Source organism: Arachis ipaensis, chromosome B6 (genome assembly GCF_059453495.1).
Source record: "Arachis ipaensis isolate K30076 ecotype BB chromosome B6, ASM5945349v1, whole genome shotgun sequence".
NCBI lineage: Eukaryota > Viridiplantae > Streptophyta > Magnoliopsida > Fabales > Fabaceae > Arachis > Arachis ipaensis.
In genome coordinates, this window is record NC_142441.1 from 148476012 (window position 1) to 148494250 (window position 18239).

At 34.0% G+C, this 18239-nt stretch overlaps 1 protein-coding gene across 15 annotated transcripts; it reads right to left on the minus strand.

The window, feature by feature from the left end:
- Window positions 1-6164: 6164 nt before the first annotated feature.
- LOC107605477 (uncharacterized) lies at window positions 6165-15724 on the minus strand. Of its 15 annotated transcripts, none has more exons than XM_088490235.1 (9): window positions 15490-15724; window positions 12182-12292; window positions 11099-11257; window positions 9431-9502; window positions 8883-9070; window positions 8380-8458; window positions 7511-7901; window positions 7206-7363; window positions 6165-6642 (listed from the first exon to the last, which is right to left on the minus strand). In XM_088490235.1, the coding sequence occupies exons 6-9, from the start codon at window positions 8449-8451 to the stop codon at window positions 6346-6348; spliced, it is 918 nt and encodes a 305-aa protein (XP_088346361.1). In that variant the 5' UTR covers window positions 8452-8458; window positions 8883-9070; window positions 9431-9502; window positions 11099-11257; window positions 12182-12292; window positions 15490-15724; the 3' UTR covers window positions 6165-6345. The 15 variants fall into 15 exon arrangements, with proteins under 15 accessions (XP_088346361.1, XP_088346358.1, XP_088346359.1 ...); XM_088490232.1 differs by having other exon boundaries at window positions 12182-12297; XM_088490233.1 differs by lacking the exon at window positions 15490-15724 and adding an exon at window positions 14364-15008.
- Between the last annotated feature and the right edge of the window lie 2515 nt (window positions 15725-18239).

The window sequence follows — 18239 nt, forward strand, 5'->3', positions numbered from 1 at the left end:
TGAAGTTGTTCTAATTTAGAACAATCGCATAAGGTAGTGTTTGTTTTGAGGTACTGGGACAGAGATTGAGAGATTGATACTCAGTATTATGTTTGTTGGCTTAAAGACTGCTACTAAAATTTCTGTCCAGTCCCTAAAATTTTAGTATTTCAGTACCTCCAAAAAGTAAGGACATAGGGGACTGAAATTTTTAGAGATAGAGATTGAAACTTTAATAATATTTTATACTTAAAATACTCTCATTTCAATTAATTAATTCTAATTTTACCTTTTGTACAAATTAAATTAAAATTTTATTTTTATTTTAATTTATGTCTCCCACTTTGCACCAAACAGAATACTGAGATTTATTTCTATCTCTGTCTCTTAGTTTCTGTTTCTCAGTCTCAATCTTTCAGTTTCTGTCTCTCCACCAAACGCTACCTAATAGAATTTCAAACCCCACTCCTTTTAAAAAAAAAAATGGCTAAAAAGAAGGGTTTAAAAATTAAAAGTGATTCACATCTTGTTTTGAACTTGTTTTAAATAATTTTATCGTTCTTAATTAGTACACCTAAAATCCTACTCTAGAACTCTAAGCATCGAGTATAAAGTGTTTTTAAATAATCAAATATGACTTTTAATAATGTAATGTCAAACTTGATAAGATTTTGCTATACCCAGCTTTCCTAGGACACCAAGTGTCATATTTGTCCTTCTATATGAATCCTTAATGCATGTTATATGCATATGTATGAGTAACATCACCATCACTTTATTTATTTATTTATTTCACTTTTTGTTGGGGTGTGTGGCATTTTATCCAAGAAATATTAAAATTAGCTTCGCATAAGGACTTGAATATGTCAATTCCATATATGGTCTAAGTAGTGTGCATAGCAAAAGTGATCACTAGGTTTGGTTTCCAATAAGCCACTATTAAAAATAATAAAATTAAAAAATATTATACATAAGGTGTCCAGAACCAAAGAATTTGGCCTTCCATGACATGGACCATCATTTTCATATGTTCTTTCCATTGGCTATATAGCCGAAAACTCAAATTAGTTAACCATTCCAAACTACTCATTATTATTACTTATTATGATTATTGTTAAGGCGTGCTTGCTTTCAACAGGCTGGGAAGATTGCTTGGATCTACAAAAGTACCACTAAGGAAAAAACGATATTTATAAATGTGAGAAAATTCCTGTGAATAGAACTTCTCAGAAATTTATTTTTTTCGAGAGACATTTATAAAGGTTCAAATCTTGAAAAGAATTCTTAAAATTTTCGAGAGACATTTATAAAGGTTCAAATCTTGAAAAGAATTCTTAAAAAAAGCACGCTACACATCCATGTAATCATGTAACTAAGTTGGCCCAATTCCGAATAGAGTCACGCGCATTAATGAAAGTGAAAACACGCGCCCGCTCATTACGCTTCTTCTTCTTCTTCTCACACTCGTTTACGCACGGAGCGTCTTCTTTTTCTTTGCCTTCTTCTTCGCGTTTCTCCTTCTCCTCCTTTTTTCGCGTTCCTTCTTTTTCACGTGTTTTCTCTTTATCGTCATTCTTTTGTTGTTGTTGCTGCTGTATTTTTTTTTTCTTTTCCTCCTTCTCTCTCTGGTGAAGAAGCAGTAGAAAGTGAGAAAGAAGAGTTTTGAATAGTGTAGAATGAACCAAACACAGTACTCATGGTGAAGCGAAAATAATACAATTGTATAGTATTGAGTGAACGAAATATAATCCATTATATAAAATCAAATTCAAATAACTCTGCCTATAATTTACATATTATCAATTCAATTCAATTCAATTCAGTACACCTCCCCCCATTTAATTCAATTCAAATTAGCAATTGCATTCCATTCAATTTGATTCAAAATTGAATAATCCAAACTTTGTTAGTTTGATTCGTTTCAGAAGAGTAATCCAAATCGCTCTCCTGTTTACCAAAAAATTATGAACCCCTACACACTGAACCCTAAACCCTAAACCCTAAACCCTAAACACTAAAACTAGAACCATGAACACTGAACCCTGAACCCCTAAACCCTAAATCCCTAAAACTCTAAAACCTAAACCCTAAATCCTACACCCTAAAACCTAAACCCTAAATCCTAAACCCTGAACCCAAATCCTGAACACTGAACTCTGAACCCTAAATGCTAAATCCTAAATCCTAAACCCTAAACCCCTAAAACCCTGAACCCTGAACCCTAAACCCTAAACCCTAAACCCTCAACTATGAACACGGTGAACCGAAATTAATACACAGGACAAACCAAAAGTTTGAAACAACTGAACCCCTGTACATTGAACCCTGAACCCATAAACCCTAAACCCTAAAACCCTAAACCCTGAAACCCTATCGTTATTCTTTTGTTGTTGTTGCTGCTGTATTTTTTTTGTCTTTTCCTCCTTCTCTCTCTGGTGAAGAAGCAGTAGAAGGTGAGGAAGAAGAGTTTTGAATAGTGCAGAATGAACCGAACATAGTACTCATGGTGAACCGAACACAATACTCATGGTGAATCGAAATCTTAGTTATGGTGAACCGAAATCTTAATTACGGTGAAACAATTATATAGTGCTTAGGAAAAAAAACAGAACATATTGGTCTAATTTTTGTTAGACTCCTTTCTGCGGTCTGGTGAAGAAGCAGTAGAAGGTGAGGAAGAAGAGTTTTGAATAGTGCAGAATGAACCGAACACAGTACTCATGGTGAACCAAAATCTTAGTTATGGTGAACCGAAATCTTAATTACGGTGAAACAATTATATAGTGTTTAGGGAAGAAAACAGAACATATTGGTCTAATTTTTGTTAGACTCCTTTCTGTGGACCGAACCGAAAAGTTACTCACATTTACTTAGAGTTACTCACAATTACTGACACTCACAATTACTCACAGTTACATATTATCAATTCAATTCAATTAAATTCAAATGTACACCTCAGTCCATTCAATTCACTTCAAATAAAATTAGAAATTTCATTCCATTAAATTCGATTCAGAATTCAATAATCCAAACCTCATCAAATTGATGCGTTTGAGAAGAATCATCAAAATCACACTCATTCAACTGATTTGAAGTTGATTCATTCATTGTTTCAATTCAAAAGTGCAGATCGAAGAAGAAAACGAAGAAGAAGATGAACGACGAAGATAATTGCATTGAATCAATCCAGATCCATAATGCAGAGAAGAAAAGCGCGAAAGAGGAGAACAACAAATTTAATTAAGTTGAAGAAGAAGAACATGAAAGAGGTTTATGTTGTATGAGAAGGTTTACGTTGAGAAACGTTGATAAAACAAAATAAAAAATTTATATAAATTATAAATGGCGCGTGTAAAACAAACAAGGTGTGGGGGCGTGGAGTGAAAGTTACATGGATAGCATCCATGTAACTTTTACATGGATAGCATCCATGTAACTTTTACATGGATGTAGAGCTTTTCTCTTAAAAAAATTGTATCCTTTACCACTTTTAAACTTCTCAATCTTAGGTTCTTTCGCCTATTATAATAATAATAATAATAATAATAATAATAATAATAAAAGCGAATATAACGCTCTTTAAATTATTGGTTGTATTAATTCCAATTTATTTATGCATTGTTTTTTGTGTGTTAGATTAGTATTATAACGCTGTGTTGTCCTCGCTGTCTAAATGCTTTGCACAGAATATTAAGTTCTTGTGAAAAGAAGAATGGACAAAAATACACATAAATTTTCACATTGTGAACTAGTATACACTCTATTTTAATGAGTCAAGTATAAATACCACTATCAAGTTCCGTCAGTCATTTTTACCTTTCTATCACCTAAGTAATTTTACCTTTCTATCACCTAAGTAATGTTTCAGATAGTAGTGACAATCAAGTGGCATGTTATTTGTCATGGTGGCTCCATCCATTGTGTAGTCCCATTTTATAATATTCCTCAATTCTTGATTAATTCCATAAATTATTTGCAACATCTTCTTCATCTCTTCTTCATCCTTCCATTTGCTTTCTTCTAAATACTTCCATTTACTTTTTTTACTATTCTCCTAAATTTTCCAATTTTTTTTAGCATCAACAACTTCATTAGCCAAAATAAAATAATTACACTTCAATTCAACCTTCAGTATTCATAGATTCGAGAACATTTCACATAAGATGCATAGTATTTATCATCATAAACAGAACAAGAAATCATCATAACAGACAATGAAGAAACAATCTCCCTAGGTTTCATTCTGTCGCAGACTCAAACACCACTGCATCAAGTCCATGCAAACACTTGCCGTTGTTGTAGTCGAACTTCTTCTTTCTATTCTTTAGAGCAAAAGAGGAGCCACCACAAGCACTTACACCAGTTTAGGATATGTTCTTTCTTCATTGATATTCTGACATTTTGATACGTTAGGATTTACAAATCTCCAATATGAACTAACGCGAAGAAGATTTTAAAAAATCTCATTTTAACGTTTAACCTCGTATTTATTTTTATTTATTAAATCCAAGTCACGCATTGTACAAAGCCACCATGACAAATAACATGCTATCTGATAGTCACTATTACCAGAAAAGTTACTCAGACGACAAAAGAGTAAAAATGATTAAAAGAGATTGATATCAGTGTGTACACATAACTGATTAAAATATTGAAATATACATTAGTTTACCGCGTGAAAATTCATATGTACTTTTGTTTATTCTTCCTCTCGTAAAATTTAGATTATATGAAATTCTATACACTTTTTTTTTTTGGTAAAATAACAACGTGCTTCAAGAATCGGAAAAGATTTGAGTATTCTTTTTCTTATAATTTATATTTTTTCAATACATAAATAGACCAAGCTAGTTTGGCTTTGCTATTGAAGATTTCAAAGGCATTTTTTAAAAGAAAGCACTTAGGATTTTCCTTCTTTTATTTAAAACATTTTCTCCAAAAGATGTACAACAGTAAAATTCTGCAAAATCTTAGAATGAAATTTGTTTCAACAAATTCATAGAATCATAATAAATGATGTGATAGGGGGTGAAATGTTTGTATAAGGCATAAGGCGATAATTAGATATAGGCTGAAAATGAGATTAATACCCAAAAAGCTCAGATAATAGTGTGACCTAATAGAAAGTGACAGTTTAAATTATGCATGAGAGAGTCATAATTGAGAGCATATATATAACTTCTTATAATAGATAACTAATTTCCTAATAATAACTACAAACGACTAATATAATTATTTTATTGAAACCAATCTTGATTCTCCCTCAACCTAAGAGGTCAAAGAAGAAAAGACCCTAGGTCTGCTACTTTCATGAAATATGGAAAATAATGCACTATTATTTTGCTTCTGAAGTACCTACTCCGTAACAGTGAATCATTCTATTATCTTAATTCTTCATTATCATACATGAGTTTCACGTGGTGCATTTTAAGACATTTTAGACGGGTGACACTCTAAGCTGACTTGAGTCCAATTTAATTCAACAGCTAATTGACAATCGATATTTCAATTCAGCCTTTTTAATTTGTTAGACTTCGTATTAGAGTTTGCTTCTTTGATGTGGATCTAGAAGTAACTAATAGAGTACCTATTATTAGACTTTGACCCCCCAAAATTGATCAGAATCAGAAATTGATTTGAGATCCAGAGAGATTGAAATTGACTTTTTGATAATGCAACAGGTCAAGGTGCCTAAACTATATCAAAATCTATTTGGTAACAACATTTGAGACTTCATGGGATTATTATACATGAACTTGCACACCTTCTTGATGCAATGTGACCTCTAGTTTTGTGATTGTCATATTACAGGACCCACCACTACTAACCTAATAAGATTCGGTTCATCCATTAGAATATTGCTGTAAGTTGAAGTTTTAGGCCTTGTTTGGAACCAGTAGCATAAGAAGACAGGCCATAGACAATTCATTATTGTACCTTTCAATGAAGAGTGAAGATTACTCATTTTATAATAGAAAAAAATCGTCTACAAATTTAGTTAGAATCTTCACTCTTCGCCGAAGAATTCCCAAAGAATTAACACGGATGAAGAGACAGAGAGAAATCCATCCTAGCCATTGTAAGGGTAGTAATAGCAATTTTCACCCAAATCATGCCTGGGGGGTTATTATAGACGAGATATACTGTCAAGGAGAGTCAGCAAAGAAGTCAATGTTCAGAACATATCTCAAAAGAATGTGGATTCGAGTCCTTTCCATTGCTATGAACACTCTTTTCATAAGCACAGACATATACTCTGACCTTGGTTGACTGACCAATATTAAAGCCACCTAAACTTTGTCAATACCCATAAAAGAAGGGACAAGACACTATAGTCAATACCCAGAATTCTTGGCGGAAGAACTTCTAAGATTGCTTGGAATCTTTTCTCACTCTGCTCTTAGAATATTCTAATGACGAGAGAACAATTACAAGAGTTGATAACAAGGCTGCACTAAATGTAATGACAAAGACTAGGTTAGAATGTGCCTTTTTCCCAGAAGGAATTCTCCAAAGAACATCAGCTTCATACATAACATCAGCATCATTGTTGGTCAATTTGAAGAAATAATTTTGATTTTCTGACCTTTCCTTTGTGCTGCAGCGCACCAGAATATCAGGCATACCAAGTTCAACTGTGGAGTAGCCACTTTCATTTAGAGGCTGCAATAGAAGGAGAAGGAACGAAAGAAAATTAGGCAACACAAGAATAGTCTAATATTCAAAGAAAACTAATTTTTGTTCTTTTCCATGTTACAACTACGAAGATGTTAGAAGTTTTAAGACTACTAGTAAAATTAAATTATCCTGATGAATAGATATGATATTTGATTATTAATGACTAAGTAGATACTGTCACCTCATTTCATCCAATAACTCATGATTTCTATTGAAGGTTTCCACAAATATTTTCTGACTCAATAGCATTTCTCATTTTCAGATGGGGTTAAATTCCACGAGGACAATAAATATTTTGAAATTTTATTGGTGCTTCCAGAACTTTCAAAACAAGAAAGGATGCCATTGCCACTCGACACTACTAGAACCGATAACAGTAGAGTCTTACCGCAAATAGAAGACAATGAGTTTCCCATCTTTATATCATAGCAAATGCAAGACTATAAGCTTTTATTTTTTAAACATTAGATTAAAAAATATATAACTACACAGAGCTAATTGAAAATGGAACTAAAAAAGAAGGGTAATTGAACTTAATAGCCTCTTACTTGATATCGCGCATGCAATGGAAGCTCAATCTTGATATCAGTTGGCTCTAGAAATTTATTTGGGTCAACAACCAAATGTATTTCAACAGCAGAACGATTAGACAAGAAGGAAGGAAGTTCCAGATTTGTATCACCAAAGACATCAACATCATTGAAGACTGCAAGGAAAGAAAAAAGTTTATTGGCATGAAAAAATGATAGTCCTTTTTTTTGTGTCTAAAAATTAGGGTTTTTTTAAAAAAAGTGATAGTCTTGAAACTATGAATTTCTTTTCCTTTTTATTCTGAAGCATGTAAAGTACATACCACCACGCTGAACAAGTCGCTGTAGTTCAAATGGATCAGCAAAAACACCGGTAGGTAGTCTTTCAATAATTATGAAGTCACACGAGGAGCTTAGAAGTTGGGACGAAGACTCTGATCGCCGAGCTTGAAATTTTAGTAATGTAGACACATGACGATGAGAACCTTCGCCAATAAGCTCTCGCTTCAGAACTGACAATCTTGGCACAAAATCATGGTTTTTTGGAAGCACTTGACACAAACCAACATTGTCTTCTTGAGACATAAAATTATCAAAAACTGAATCATGTAATTCTATGTGCCTGTCAAAATAAGATTGCATCACAAATTTCTTGATGGGATGAAAGGTTCTGTCATTTCCACTGTTGAAGTTTGAATTTGCAGAATCCACAATCTAGAATTGCAAAACACAATTTGCCAAAATTAAAAGAAAACAAGGGCATGATGTGGGTGTCCATATGAGCACGAGCATGATTGCATTGAATTCTTTCTTGTGTGTATCAAAGATAATAATCATAAAATTCGATTATTGCTTTTGTCTATCAGAAGTGACTTGGACTAGAATTCTCCAAAATGAGAAATCTTACACTGAAAAAATTAAAAAAAATTGTTTCCATTTGTATAAATATATTGCATTGAGTGTAGATCCCATTCCTTGATTTACAAGATTCTCACTTTAAAGGGTACAAAAGTACAAAACCAAGAAGGTAATAGACCAAGCACAACTGACAAATCTGTATAGGTATGATCTAAAATTCTAAATTGCACTAAACAAACATGTAATGTATTTTTATTTTGATAGGAAAATAAATACTATTGGAGAGTGAAGAGAGTAAGAGACAAATTAACTAAGAGGATATGAGATAGCTTACAGGAGATGATATAAATGAACTCCACACCAACAAATATATACACAGTCCAATAAATTGCCTCCAAGTCTTCATGGAGATACTGAGTAACACCACAAATTTGAAACAGGTGAAAGATTAGAGAATCACTAACTAAATGATCAATGAATCACATATGCCATTTGTTTTCAGCTCCTGCATCATAGTTCATAGATGACAACTTGGCCAATTGAGAAGACATACTAATGTTCCTTCTTTTTCACCCCAAAAGAAAAGGCAATAATCATGCTAATAATCATCATTTTTTTGGGGCAAAATTACTGGGATATCTATTCAAGGCTAGTTAACTATGAAATATAGGCAGTGTTTGTTCAGTCAAAGCACACCACCATTTGCATTTTCTAAAATAAATCATTAAAATTCTGATTGTTTAACGAGTGCTTAAAAGTTGTATCAGACATTTACTGGATATAATAAAAGGGGTGCGCATACACACAGAGAAGAGCTCACATGGAAAAAGACCTTACCTGTACACGTAAGTAAACCACCAAAAAGTTTCACTTAAGATCTTTGGAGTTACTACAGCACCAGCTAATTGAATTAAGATGAGACACAATCCTCTACAAAAGAATTGTATGTCTTTGGCCACATCAACACTGAAGAAGCAGTAGGTTTATTTTCTGTTCAACTTTTCCAATCAAGACCTTGAACAGAACTGCAATAAATAAATAAATAAAATTATAAACACAAACAAAAGGATAAAGAGCATGAAGGATAAGAAACCCTCAGCCTTGATATCAAGAACAGTAACTTACAAGCCTAAATCAAGTGTTGACAAAGAAAAAGGTTCAAATTAAGTTGAAAAATGATTCAGAACATAAAGGATGACTTATTGTGGTAAAAGGATTCACTTATGTAGTTTGACAAGATGACATACATTTTCCAAAGAACAGAGCACAACATGCATAACATGCTCTGTGGGTACATAGTTTAAATTCCCACAAACGCTTAACTCTACTTGAAGTGCAGACTCACTTTGAAAATTACAATGGTTGGAGTTGTCAAACTTTCCTACCTTTGGGGAGTAAATTCTTATATGAACTCTTAATTGTTGCGTGGAAAGGGGAGAGAAAAGATATGTGCTTTCCTACAATAAAAAAAAAAATAAAAAAAAAAAAGCAAAAATGCAAATCAATTTGTGTACAAATTGTCTTTATATCAAACTCAATTATACACAAGTTTGGGAGTCTATTTTACCTATAGTTTTTCTTTAGGAATGTACTGGTTAATTTTGTTCAACATGTATCGGGATTATTAGACTTTTATATGTTTTAATGTTTTTCAGTTGTATTCTGTTCAGTTTTGAAGAAGGCATCCATAGGAGCTTAAAATTTAAGATATTTTATTTTGGTAGGCAGCAATTAAGATGCTAGTAAGTTATGTCTTCTGTTCTCTTCATTATAAAGTTAAAATGTTAAATCATGAAAATTTTATGTACTATAATTATGTTTATTTACAAATGCTTTTGTCAATGTATATTCTATCCGGCATAAGGACTGAGTCCACAATTCAAGTCTGCAGTAGCTCAACAAATATATGTTAACTCTCAAGCTTGATAACCATGTTGCAGATTGTCAAACAATCCAACAACAATCAGCTTTCAAAAAACTGTTATATATGTGACAAAAATGTGTAATATAATTTCCATTTTGGTGAACATAGGTGGAATAAGCATTATGCCATTATATCTTCATCTAGCATCATAAAACAACAGGAAAATCCAAACTTCACATGAAACATGTATGCTGAAGCCTATTGACATCCATATAAAAATCAACCAATCTCCCTAAGCACTTTAGCAAATTCCAAGACACCAATTCAATTCATACAAAAATTGGCTCGTGCACTTATGCTAGAGAGCTAACATATCAGTGTTTCTTAAGTCTTGAAATATATGGCTTGCTAATTTAAAAAAATAAAATAAAAAAAAAAAAAAAAAACTTGTTCATCAAAAGAGACTGACAAATGAGATGTGGGAATGTATTCCAAACTCCAAGCACATTCATAACAGCACAAGAAGCCTGACTAATTCCAAAAGAACTTCAATTTGAGCATTATTATTATAAAGAACCCCTCAATGCACAATGAATACAACCACAAGGGTATATTAATGCTCACATGTAAATAGCAATATCATCTGTTTAAAAACAAAAACAAAAACTTGTCCATCAAAAGAGACTGACAAATGAGATGTGGGAATGTATTCCAAACTCCAAGCACATTCATAACAGCACAAGAAGCCTGACTAATTCCAAAAGAACTTCAATTTGAGCATTATTATTATAAAGAACCCCTCAATGGCCAATGAATACAACCACAAGGGTATATTAATGCTCACATGTAAATAGCAATATCATGTGTTTAAAATGAGTCTTTGACTTTTTTCTCTCAGCCAAATCACTACTGCATTGGAAATTAAGAACTTCATAGAAATGCTTTGCACCACTTAATGTCACACATATCAAGCATATCCACATTCTTTTGCACTTAGATTGGGTATAGAAACAATATCAAATAAATCTCCCACCTCATCTGATAGTGAAAAATGTGCATCAGCTTGCTGTATGAGACAAAAAGTGCATACAAATAACATAACTCAGCATCCAAGAGTAAAAAATGGATTGTATCAAAAAGCAATGAATTGAACAAACTACAGGAAAGACAGTGAAACTGTGAAATGTACCATTGGCAATAAAAGCACAAGGAATGTGACATTCCATTATCATTCCTTGGCCAATGAAAAATAACATCAACGGATCTGAAACAATTTCGTCATCCTCAGACACGAGAAAGGTATCAATGAACAACCAACTCGCTGTAAAGATGACTCCAAAATTTCCAGCTTGCAAAAAATTAGGAACAAAAATTATAAAATTATAAAAGAAAAAAAAAACTGAAGATATAAATGAGTCGAGAACAACATTTAGCAGCACGAAACGAATATGAAATAGCATTGTACTGTGATCATTTGGATTCCAAGGACTAAGCACTTTGCTTCAAGAGAGTGATCTGCGGCTATTCCAAACTCGATATATGAAGGTTAAGCGCGATCTAAACCCTAGGAGAAAAGGGTGTAAATTTATTTGTCTAGCTGGTTCAATTTTCCACAAACTGGATTCAATTTTTGAACCAGTTAAAACAAACCGAACCAATTCAAACCGGTTGGATTCGGCATAGTTCAGTTTCAGTTTCTCAACATCACTATCCACAGGATCGGGGTCTGGGTTCCTGGGTTTCCTTGGCAGGGCTCGTTGGCCCTGCAGAGCATGGGCAATAATTCAAGATATCCAAATGCTTTTGGTCTAACGGGGACTCCTTGGGATGGAGTGAGGGGTGTACATGGGCCCGGTGAAACTGAGTTTGCCCTAACACAAACCCGGCCCTAAATATGTACCGGACGTATTTTATAGACCCTACCCCGGCCCTAAACCCGATGAAACCTAAACACTTTCGGGCCACAATTATACCGAGTAAAAACCGGGCTTTTACTAATAATTGGTTACAAAGAAGTTGCTAGCCAAAGTTGAACTTGAATCTCTCCATGAATCACAATTCCAGATGCTAGGAGACACAAAATGTAAATGCTAATGCTAGTCATATCAATCCCAAAACTTATTGAATTCTCTATGCCTTTCTTTCTCTCACTCATCTCAACCTTTTCCTAACCTTTATGTGAACAAACTTGAGGATGAACGAGGAAGGAACAAAGAATCTATAATATGTGTACATGTATCTCTGAATTAGTTGTGTAACTGTGTCAACTTACAAGACCAGCCGAATCAATTTATCAGCACAGAAAGTGAACCTTCTCTTTTTCTTTTCCATCATTGCATTTAACATCTTTGAGACTTTCTGTCTCTAACTTCATTCTCCCATGCTGCCCTTGAATTCATCAATAGCAATGCACAAACATTAGAACACAGTGCTGGTAAAAAAGAAAATCCAAGAAGATGGTATTCAGCAACAAATCACCAATAATTATTATTCAAGGTTCTGAAAATCAGACCGGTCATCAAACTGCTTTAGTTACTGATTTACTAGTTTATTGGTCCAACCGGTCCAACCAGTGGTTCAACCAGAAAAATCGTTTTAGAATAAAATAATAAATAAATTATAAAGGACCAAAGATGAGGGTACTCCAAGAACTCCTATTAGATGCAACAGCATTCAACATTATCACATATTCTCACACACACACACACACACAAAGCCTTAACTCAGAGAACAACCACAGCAAGTGACTTGGAAAGAAAATGTAAACACCGAAACAATCACAAGCATACAGAACATGTGAATATTATTATAGCAAAAATAATAATAAAATAGCTCTTTTAATGCGTCTCCGAAAATATCCCAAATCAAGAAAACTACATAATCTGATCCATTTGATTGAGAAAGCTACATATATTAGAAAAATTAAGAATCAACTAAAAGAAAAAGAAAAGGAAGGCCTGGTTGATTCGATTCAATTGCCTGAGATGAAGAATCAAACAGGGCTGAGAAGCTGAGAGTTTAAATGTTAAACCTCAATATTCAAGTAACATGACTCCATTATTGTTATTATTACACCCTTCTAATGTCACAAATTCAATATATATTATAGTCAGTTGACACTTGTGTATTCACAACTTGGCCTCATCATTCTGATTCATACCTTAAGTAGAAGAAAAAGTCCCAATAAGCTTTCATTACAATTTTATCCAGAGAATTGGGGCTTTGGTTCGGAGTTCATGCCAATGATAATGACGAGATGGATGAATCCGTGAATCAGTAACATAGGCAGTGCAAATTTTAACAAAGTTCACCACAATGATTAACAACAACAAAAAGCACTGAAGGAACACTCAGTAATATAGGCAGTGCAAATTTTAACAAAGCTCATCACAATGATTAACAACAACAAAAAGCACTGAAAGAACAGTGAATCAGTAACATGGGCAGTGCAAATTTAAAATTTAAAAGTTATCAATTTAAAATTTATCATCAAATACAATCAGTGAGCAAAGCCAATCAATCAAGCACTGACTGAGCATTCTGTTCTGATTCTGTGACTGGGAAGCAACAAATTCAGCAACAAATGCAAGTTACAGCAACAAATTTAACAAATCCTAGTAAAGTCCCGATTTACAGCAAAAAGGCAAATTTATTGATTACCAATTCAGCAACATGCAGAAATACAGGGAGAAGGGAAATCTGGAAAAGAGAGAACACTAAACCAAAACATTAACCAATAATCACACTAAACCTGCAACCAGCAATTACAAAACAGCAACAAACATTAGTACATTATAAAACATTCCAAAACAATGATGACACTAAACCTGCATAGTAAATAATCTCAAAGACAATGATCACCAATATCCAGCAAATAAACAATAAATACACAACAACAATTTAGCAAATAAACAAGAACAAGACCTAAATAGAAAATCCAACAAATTAAGTTGCAGCAACCTAACAATTTGACAAATTAAAACAACAGCAGCCCAACAATTTAGCAAATCAACTTAACAAATTCAAGAACAGAAAATCACAAAAAAAATAAAATAAAATAACAGAAAAACACAAGAACAATTAGCAAATTTACAAGTTCACAATAACAGTTAAAAAATTTACCAGAAGAACACTAATGCAAGTGGAATCATCATGCTAACATGTTTTCTGCAAAGATGCTATTTGTACAGCCAAAAATTTCCTAATTACTATGATCCAATTATTCTAATTTCACATGCAATCAACTTACCAAGTTTCTAAAAGCTAGAAATTATAAAACCAACTAGAAATATGGTTAAAGCATTTCATCAAACATGTTGAGTGCGGTAAAATTAAAACGAAATAAGAGAATTCAAAGCTTAATTTCAATGTGATAGAGAAGAGAACATAACTATTGTAACTTTAATTTGTTTATGAAAAAATCCAAACCACTACCAAATCAAATAATTACTTACTGTAATAGAAATCAGAAGTTGCAGAGTTTGAAGAAGAGTATTGGTGTTGTCTGAGTGTATTGTCTGGTGGCGGGTTTAGGGAACTCACGGCGGGGACAAAAGCGAGCAGTCCGATGGCTGAGTGGAGCGCACGGGTTGGTCGCAGAGTTTGAAGCAGAGCAACGTGGCTTCCAGACGAACGCGAACTCGAACGGTGAACAGCGAGCGAACGCGAACGGTGAACGCCGAGCGAACGCGAACGGCGAAGAACGCGAACGAAGACGCGAGCGTGAACGGCAAACAAACGGCGACGGACGCGCGGCTGAGCAGACAAAGACGACGGACGCCGAGCTCGAGGAAGCAACCGCGATCGGTGACAGCGAACAGGGGTTGAAGATTTGGAGCACGAGGGAAGCTAGATGACGGATGGCGAACTTTGAGTGCGACGGACGGCGGCAGTATGCCACTCCTCGTGGCGGTGGTGCAGGATTACAGTGCAAGGGTTTTGTGGTTGGGTTTGAGTGATTTCTCTGACGGAAAGAAAGAAAAGGGGAAAGGGAGAAAGAAACGAATGAGCATCCCTTTTTGTGTAAACCGGCCGGGTTCCGGTTCGGTCCGACCGGCCGGTTTTCGTCCGGTTCAACGGTTTTTTGCCGATTTTCTGATTACTGGTTTTACATGCCTGACTGGATCATTAGTGTTGCTAGTTTGCGGTTAAACTGGTTCAACCGATCGGTCTCCGTTCGATTTTCAAAACATAAGCATTGACATATTTTAATTAAAATCAGAACAAATCAACAATAATCAAAACAAATCAGAACCAAATAAGAATAACAAATCAACAATAATCAGAACATGTTTCAATTAAAATCAGAATATATAAAAAACAAACAAGGAGAACAAAACAACAATAATCAGAACATATTTTAATAAATTCAGAACAAATCACCATTATATGTAATTAAAATCAAAACAGATCAGAACCAAACAAAGAACAAATCAACAATAATCAGAAGTTTAGAACAACAAATCAACCTTAGAAATTATAATAATAAGTTCTGAACAAATCTAGCATTATAGATTATAATAACAAAGCTCAGCCCTTAATCCTAGTTTAGAAAAAAAAAAAAAAGTTCAGAAGCATTACCAGAACCAGCGCCGAGAAGAAGAGCGGCTGAGCAGGGCTTGTGACCTTCCTCACCAAAAGAGCACCAGCGCCGAGAAGAAAAGGAGCAGGGGAAGAAGAGGCGGAGCAGCGCCGAGGAGAAGAGGAGCAGGAGCAGAGCAGTGACCTTCACACTTCTGAACCAGTTCAAGATCTGCAAAAGCATTTCCAGCCCAAACCGAATCTTTGGACCGGACCGTATACATCCCTCAGTCTCATTCACAGCAACGTCGGCCAGGGGGCTCGTGACTGAGGCAACATCATTTTGGAAACTGGGTCGGGTAGTTTTGGATGTCGGATTTGGGTTCTTGGGCATGGCCCAAGTCCAACAAAAAAAACTGCTTAAACTCTCGTTTTTATCATTAAAAGGTTAGCAATTATTCTCTTTTACATGTTGTGCAGCCATATGTGAATGATAAGAATGTGTCCAATTATCCATCACTTTGTGCATCACAACAACATGGCCGCAAAAATTGGTGTCTCCGGTCTTCCTGAAGTTTTTTTTTTTAAAAAAAAAAAATTAATTGAAATTAGATCTTCTAATTTCACTTTTACAAAATAAAAAATTTAAAAGTTTATAATATTAAAATCAGATTTCTAATTTCACCTTTTACAACATAGCAAAAATAAAAAATTATAATATTAAAGACTCACATGTAATTGTTTTCATGTGAAGTTATTAATAAAAAATTGTTAGATAATAAATGAGTTAAACATATCAAATTAACTAATAATTTTTAACTATTAACTCTATATAATAACAACTGTATTGCGTTTTCACCGTATTAAAATGACTAACTTGAAACTTAAATAATTTGAAATACAAATCATACTAAAATTGGCTCATTAAGCAATGATAAAATGATGATAGAGAACTAACACATTTGAATTTCTGAAGTTCAACATTTGAAAACTGAAATTTGATACAATTCATCCAGTGTATTCTACTCTATGTCTAAATGGATGGGTACACATATTTCTAAAGAAGGTCGATGTAATTTTTTTTATATTTCTTTTTAGGCTCACTTTCCTATATCATATATTTCTTAATAGAAAATAGGATTCGTGTGAGTTCCTTATCAACAAAATTTAATAAAACAGGTGTTAAAAACAAGAGACTAAATTAGAGGAATGATTTGTATATTATTAAGTGTCATTAAGTTGTCTATTCAAGTTGTTTGGAATGATATAATATAAAAGGGTATTTATAAATACTAAGAGAATCGTAATAATAAAGACGTAATCTCCTATAATAAATATTCAGATATGCTAAATAATGCTAATTGATTCTAATTGATCCTAATTATATTCTAATATCCCCAAAAACTCAAGTGACAACTTGAGTTTGAAACTCATTTAAAACAAGGAAAAAAGGAGAAAAAAAACTGCATAAACTGATAAAACTGGTGCAGACGGAACTGCTGCAAAGAAGCGCAGACGGAACTGCCGCTTGTCGGAAGGAAAGCGCAGACGGAACTGCCGCTTGTTGGAAGGAAGCGCAAACGGAACTGCCACTTGTCGGAAGGAAGCGCAGATGGAACTGCCACAAAGAAATGCAGACGTAATTGCCACAAGGAAACATAGACGAAACGCAGATGGAACTGCTACGAGAGAATGCAGATGGAACTGCCACAAGAGAACGCAGACGGAACTGCCACGAGAGAAACACAGACGGAACTGCCGAAAGAGAGCAAAAACTATATGATATCTTCATGAGAATAGAAAAACAGCGGATGACATTGGTGTTTGATCACTATTCGACTCGAAAAGGCACAAGGCGGAGAGAATAAGCTAGTCGGTGCGGTGAAAAAGCATCAAAGGAGTGACAAAAGATAAAGAAAGATGGCATAGAAAAAAAAGTACAAAAACTACGGTGATTTCACCGCAAGGAAAACAACCTATCATCTTCAAGGAGGATACCATGGCTCTGATACCATGTTAGAAACAAGAGACTAAAGTTGAGGAAGGATTTGTATATTATTGAGTGTAATCAAGTTGTCTATTCGAGTTGTCTGGAATGATACAATATAAAATAGTATTTATAGATACTAAGAGAATTGTAATAATAAAGACGTAATCTCCTATAATAAATATTCAGATATGCTAAATAATGCTAATTAATCCTAATTGATCCTAATTATAGTCTAACAACAGGATCCACAAAAGTTACAGGCATTATAATCACACTAACCAAATGGTACATATTTAATTCATTTTGATTTGAGTTATATTGGAGGAATTTGAATCTATGTCATTGAAAGTGATTAAACTTGTTAATCGTGAGTTACATGAATGTCATTTAGGAGTGTTTATAGATCGGATCGTATCCGTAAATATGCGATAAATATCTGCATCCGATTTAAAAATTACGAATATGATCCGATCCGCAATCTGATCGGATCGGATAGGATTTGATTCGCACCCGAGACACTTGGACAAATAGGGTTATATTTCGAAACTCCTAATTCGAAAACCAAAATATCTCTATAAAGTAACCATTACAACACACCTCCATGGCTTCAACGCATAACTCGGCATGAACAGAATCAGCCGAGAAAATGCTCGTATCAAATCATCAATAGTTCGAAAAAACCGGTTCAGCACAAGTGCTCCCAAAAGATAATAAATAGGGATCATCACAAACATAGAGGCATAATAAAGATTAAAAAAAAAACAGTATACAGCAAGACATAGTTCTTGAGATTAAGGTTTTATATTATTGCATCTGTGAA

What these genes read in the sequence shown, in the direction of transcription:
- LOC107605477 (XM_088490242.1), bottom strand. Translation starts at nt 8,451, where the DNA reads ATGAAGACTTGGAGGCAATTTATTGGACTGTGTATATATTTGTTGGTG. An exon ending in GTTCATTTATATCATCTCCT is followed by an intron (nt 7,902 to 8,379) that starts GTAAGCTATCTC and finishes TTGCAATTCTAG; the next exon opens with ATTGTGGATTCTGCAAATTC. An exon ending in GCGACTTGTTCAGCGTGGTG is followed by an intron (nt 7,364 to 7,510) that starts GTATGTACTTTA and finishes CTTTCCTTGCAG; the next exon opens with TCTTCAATGATGTTGATGTC.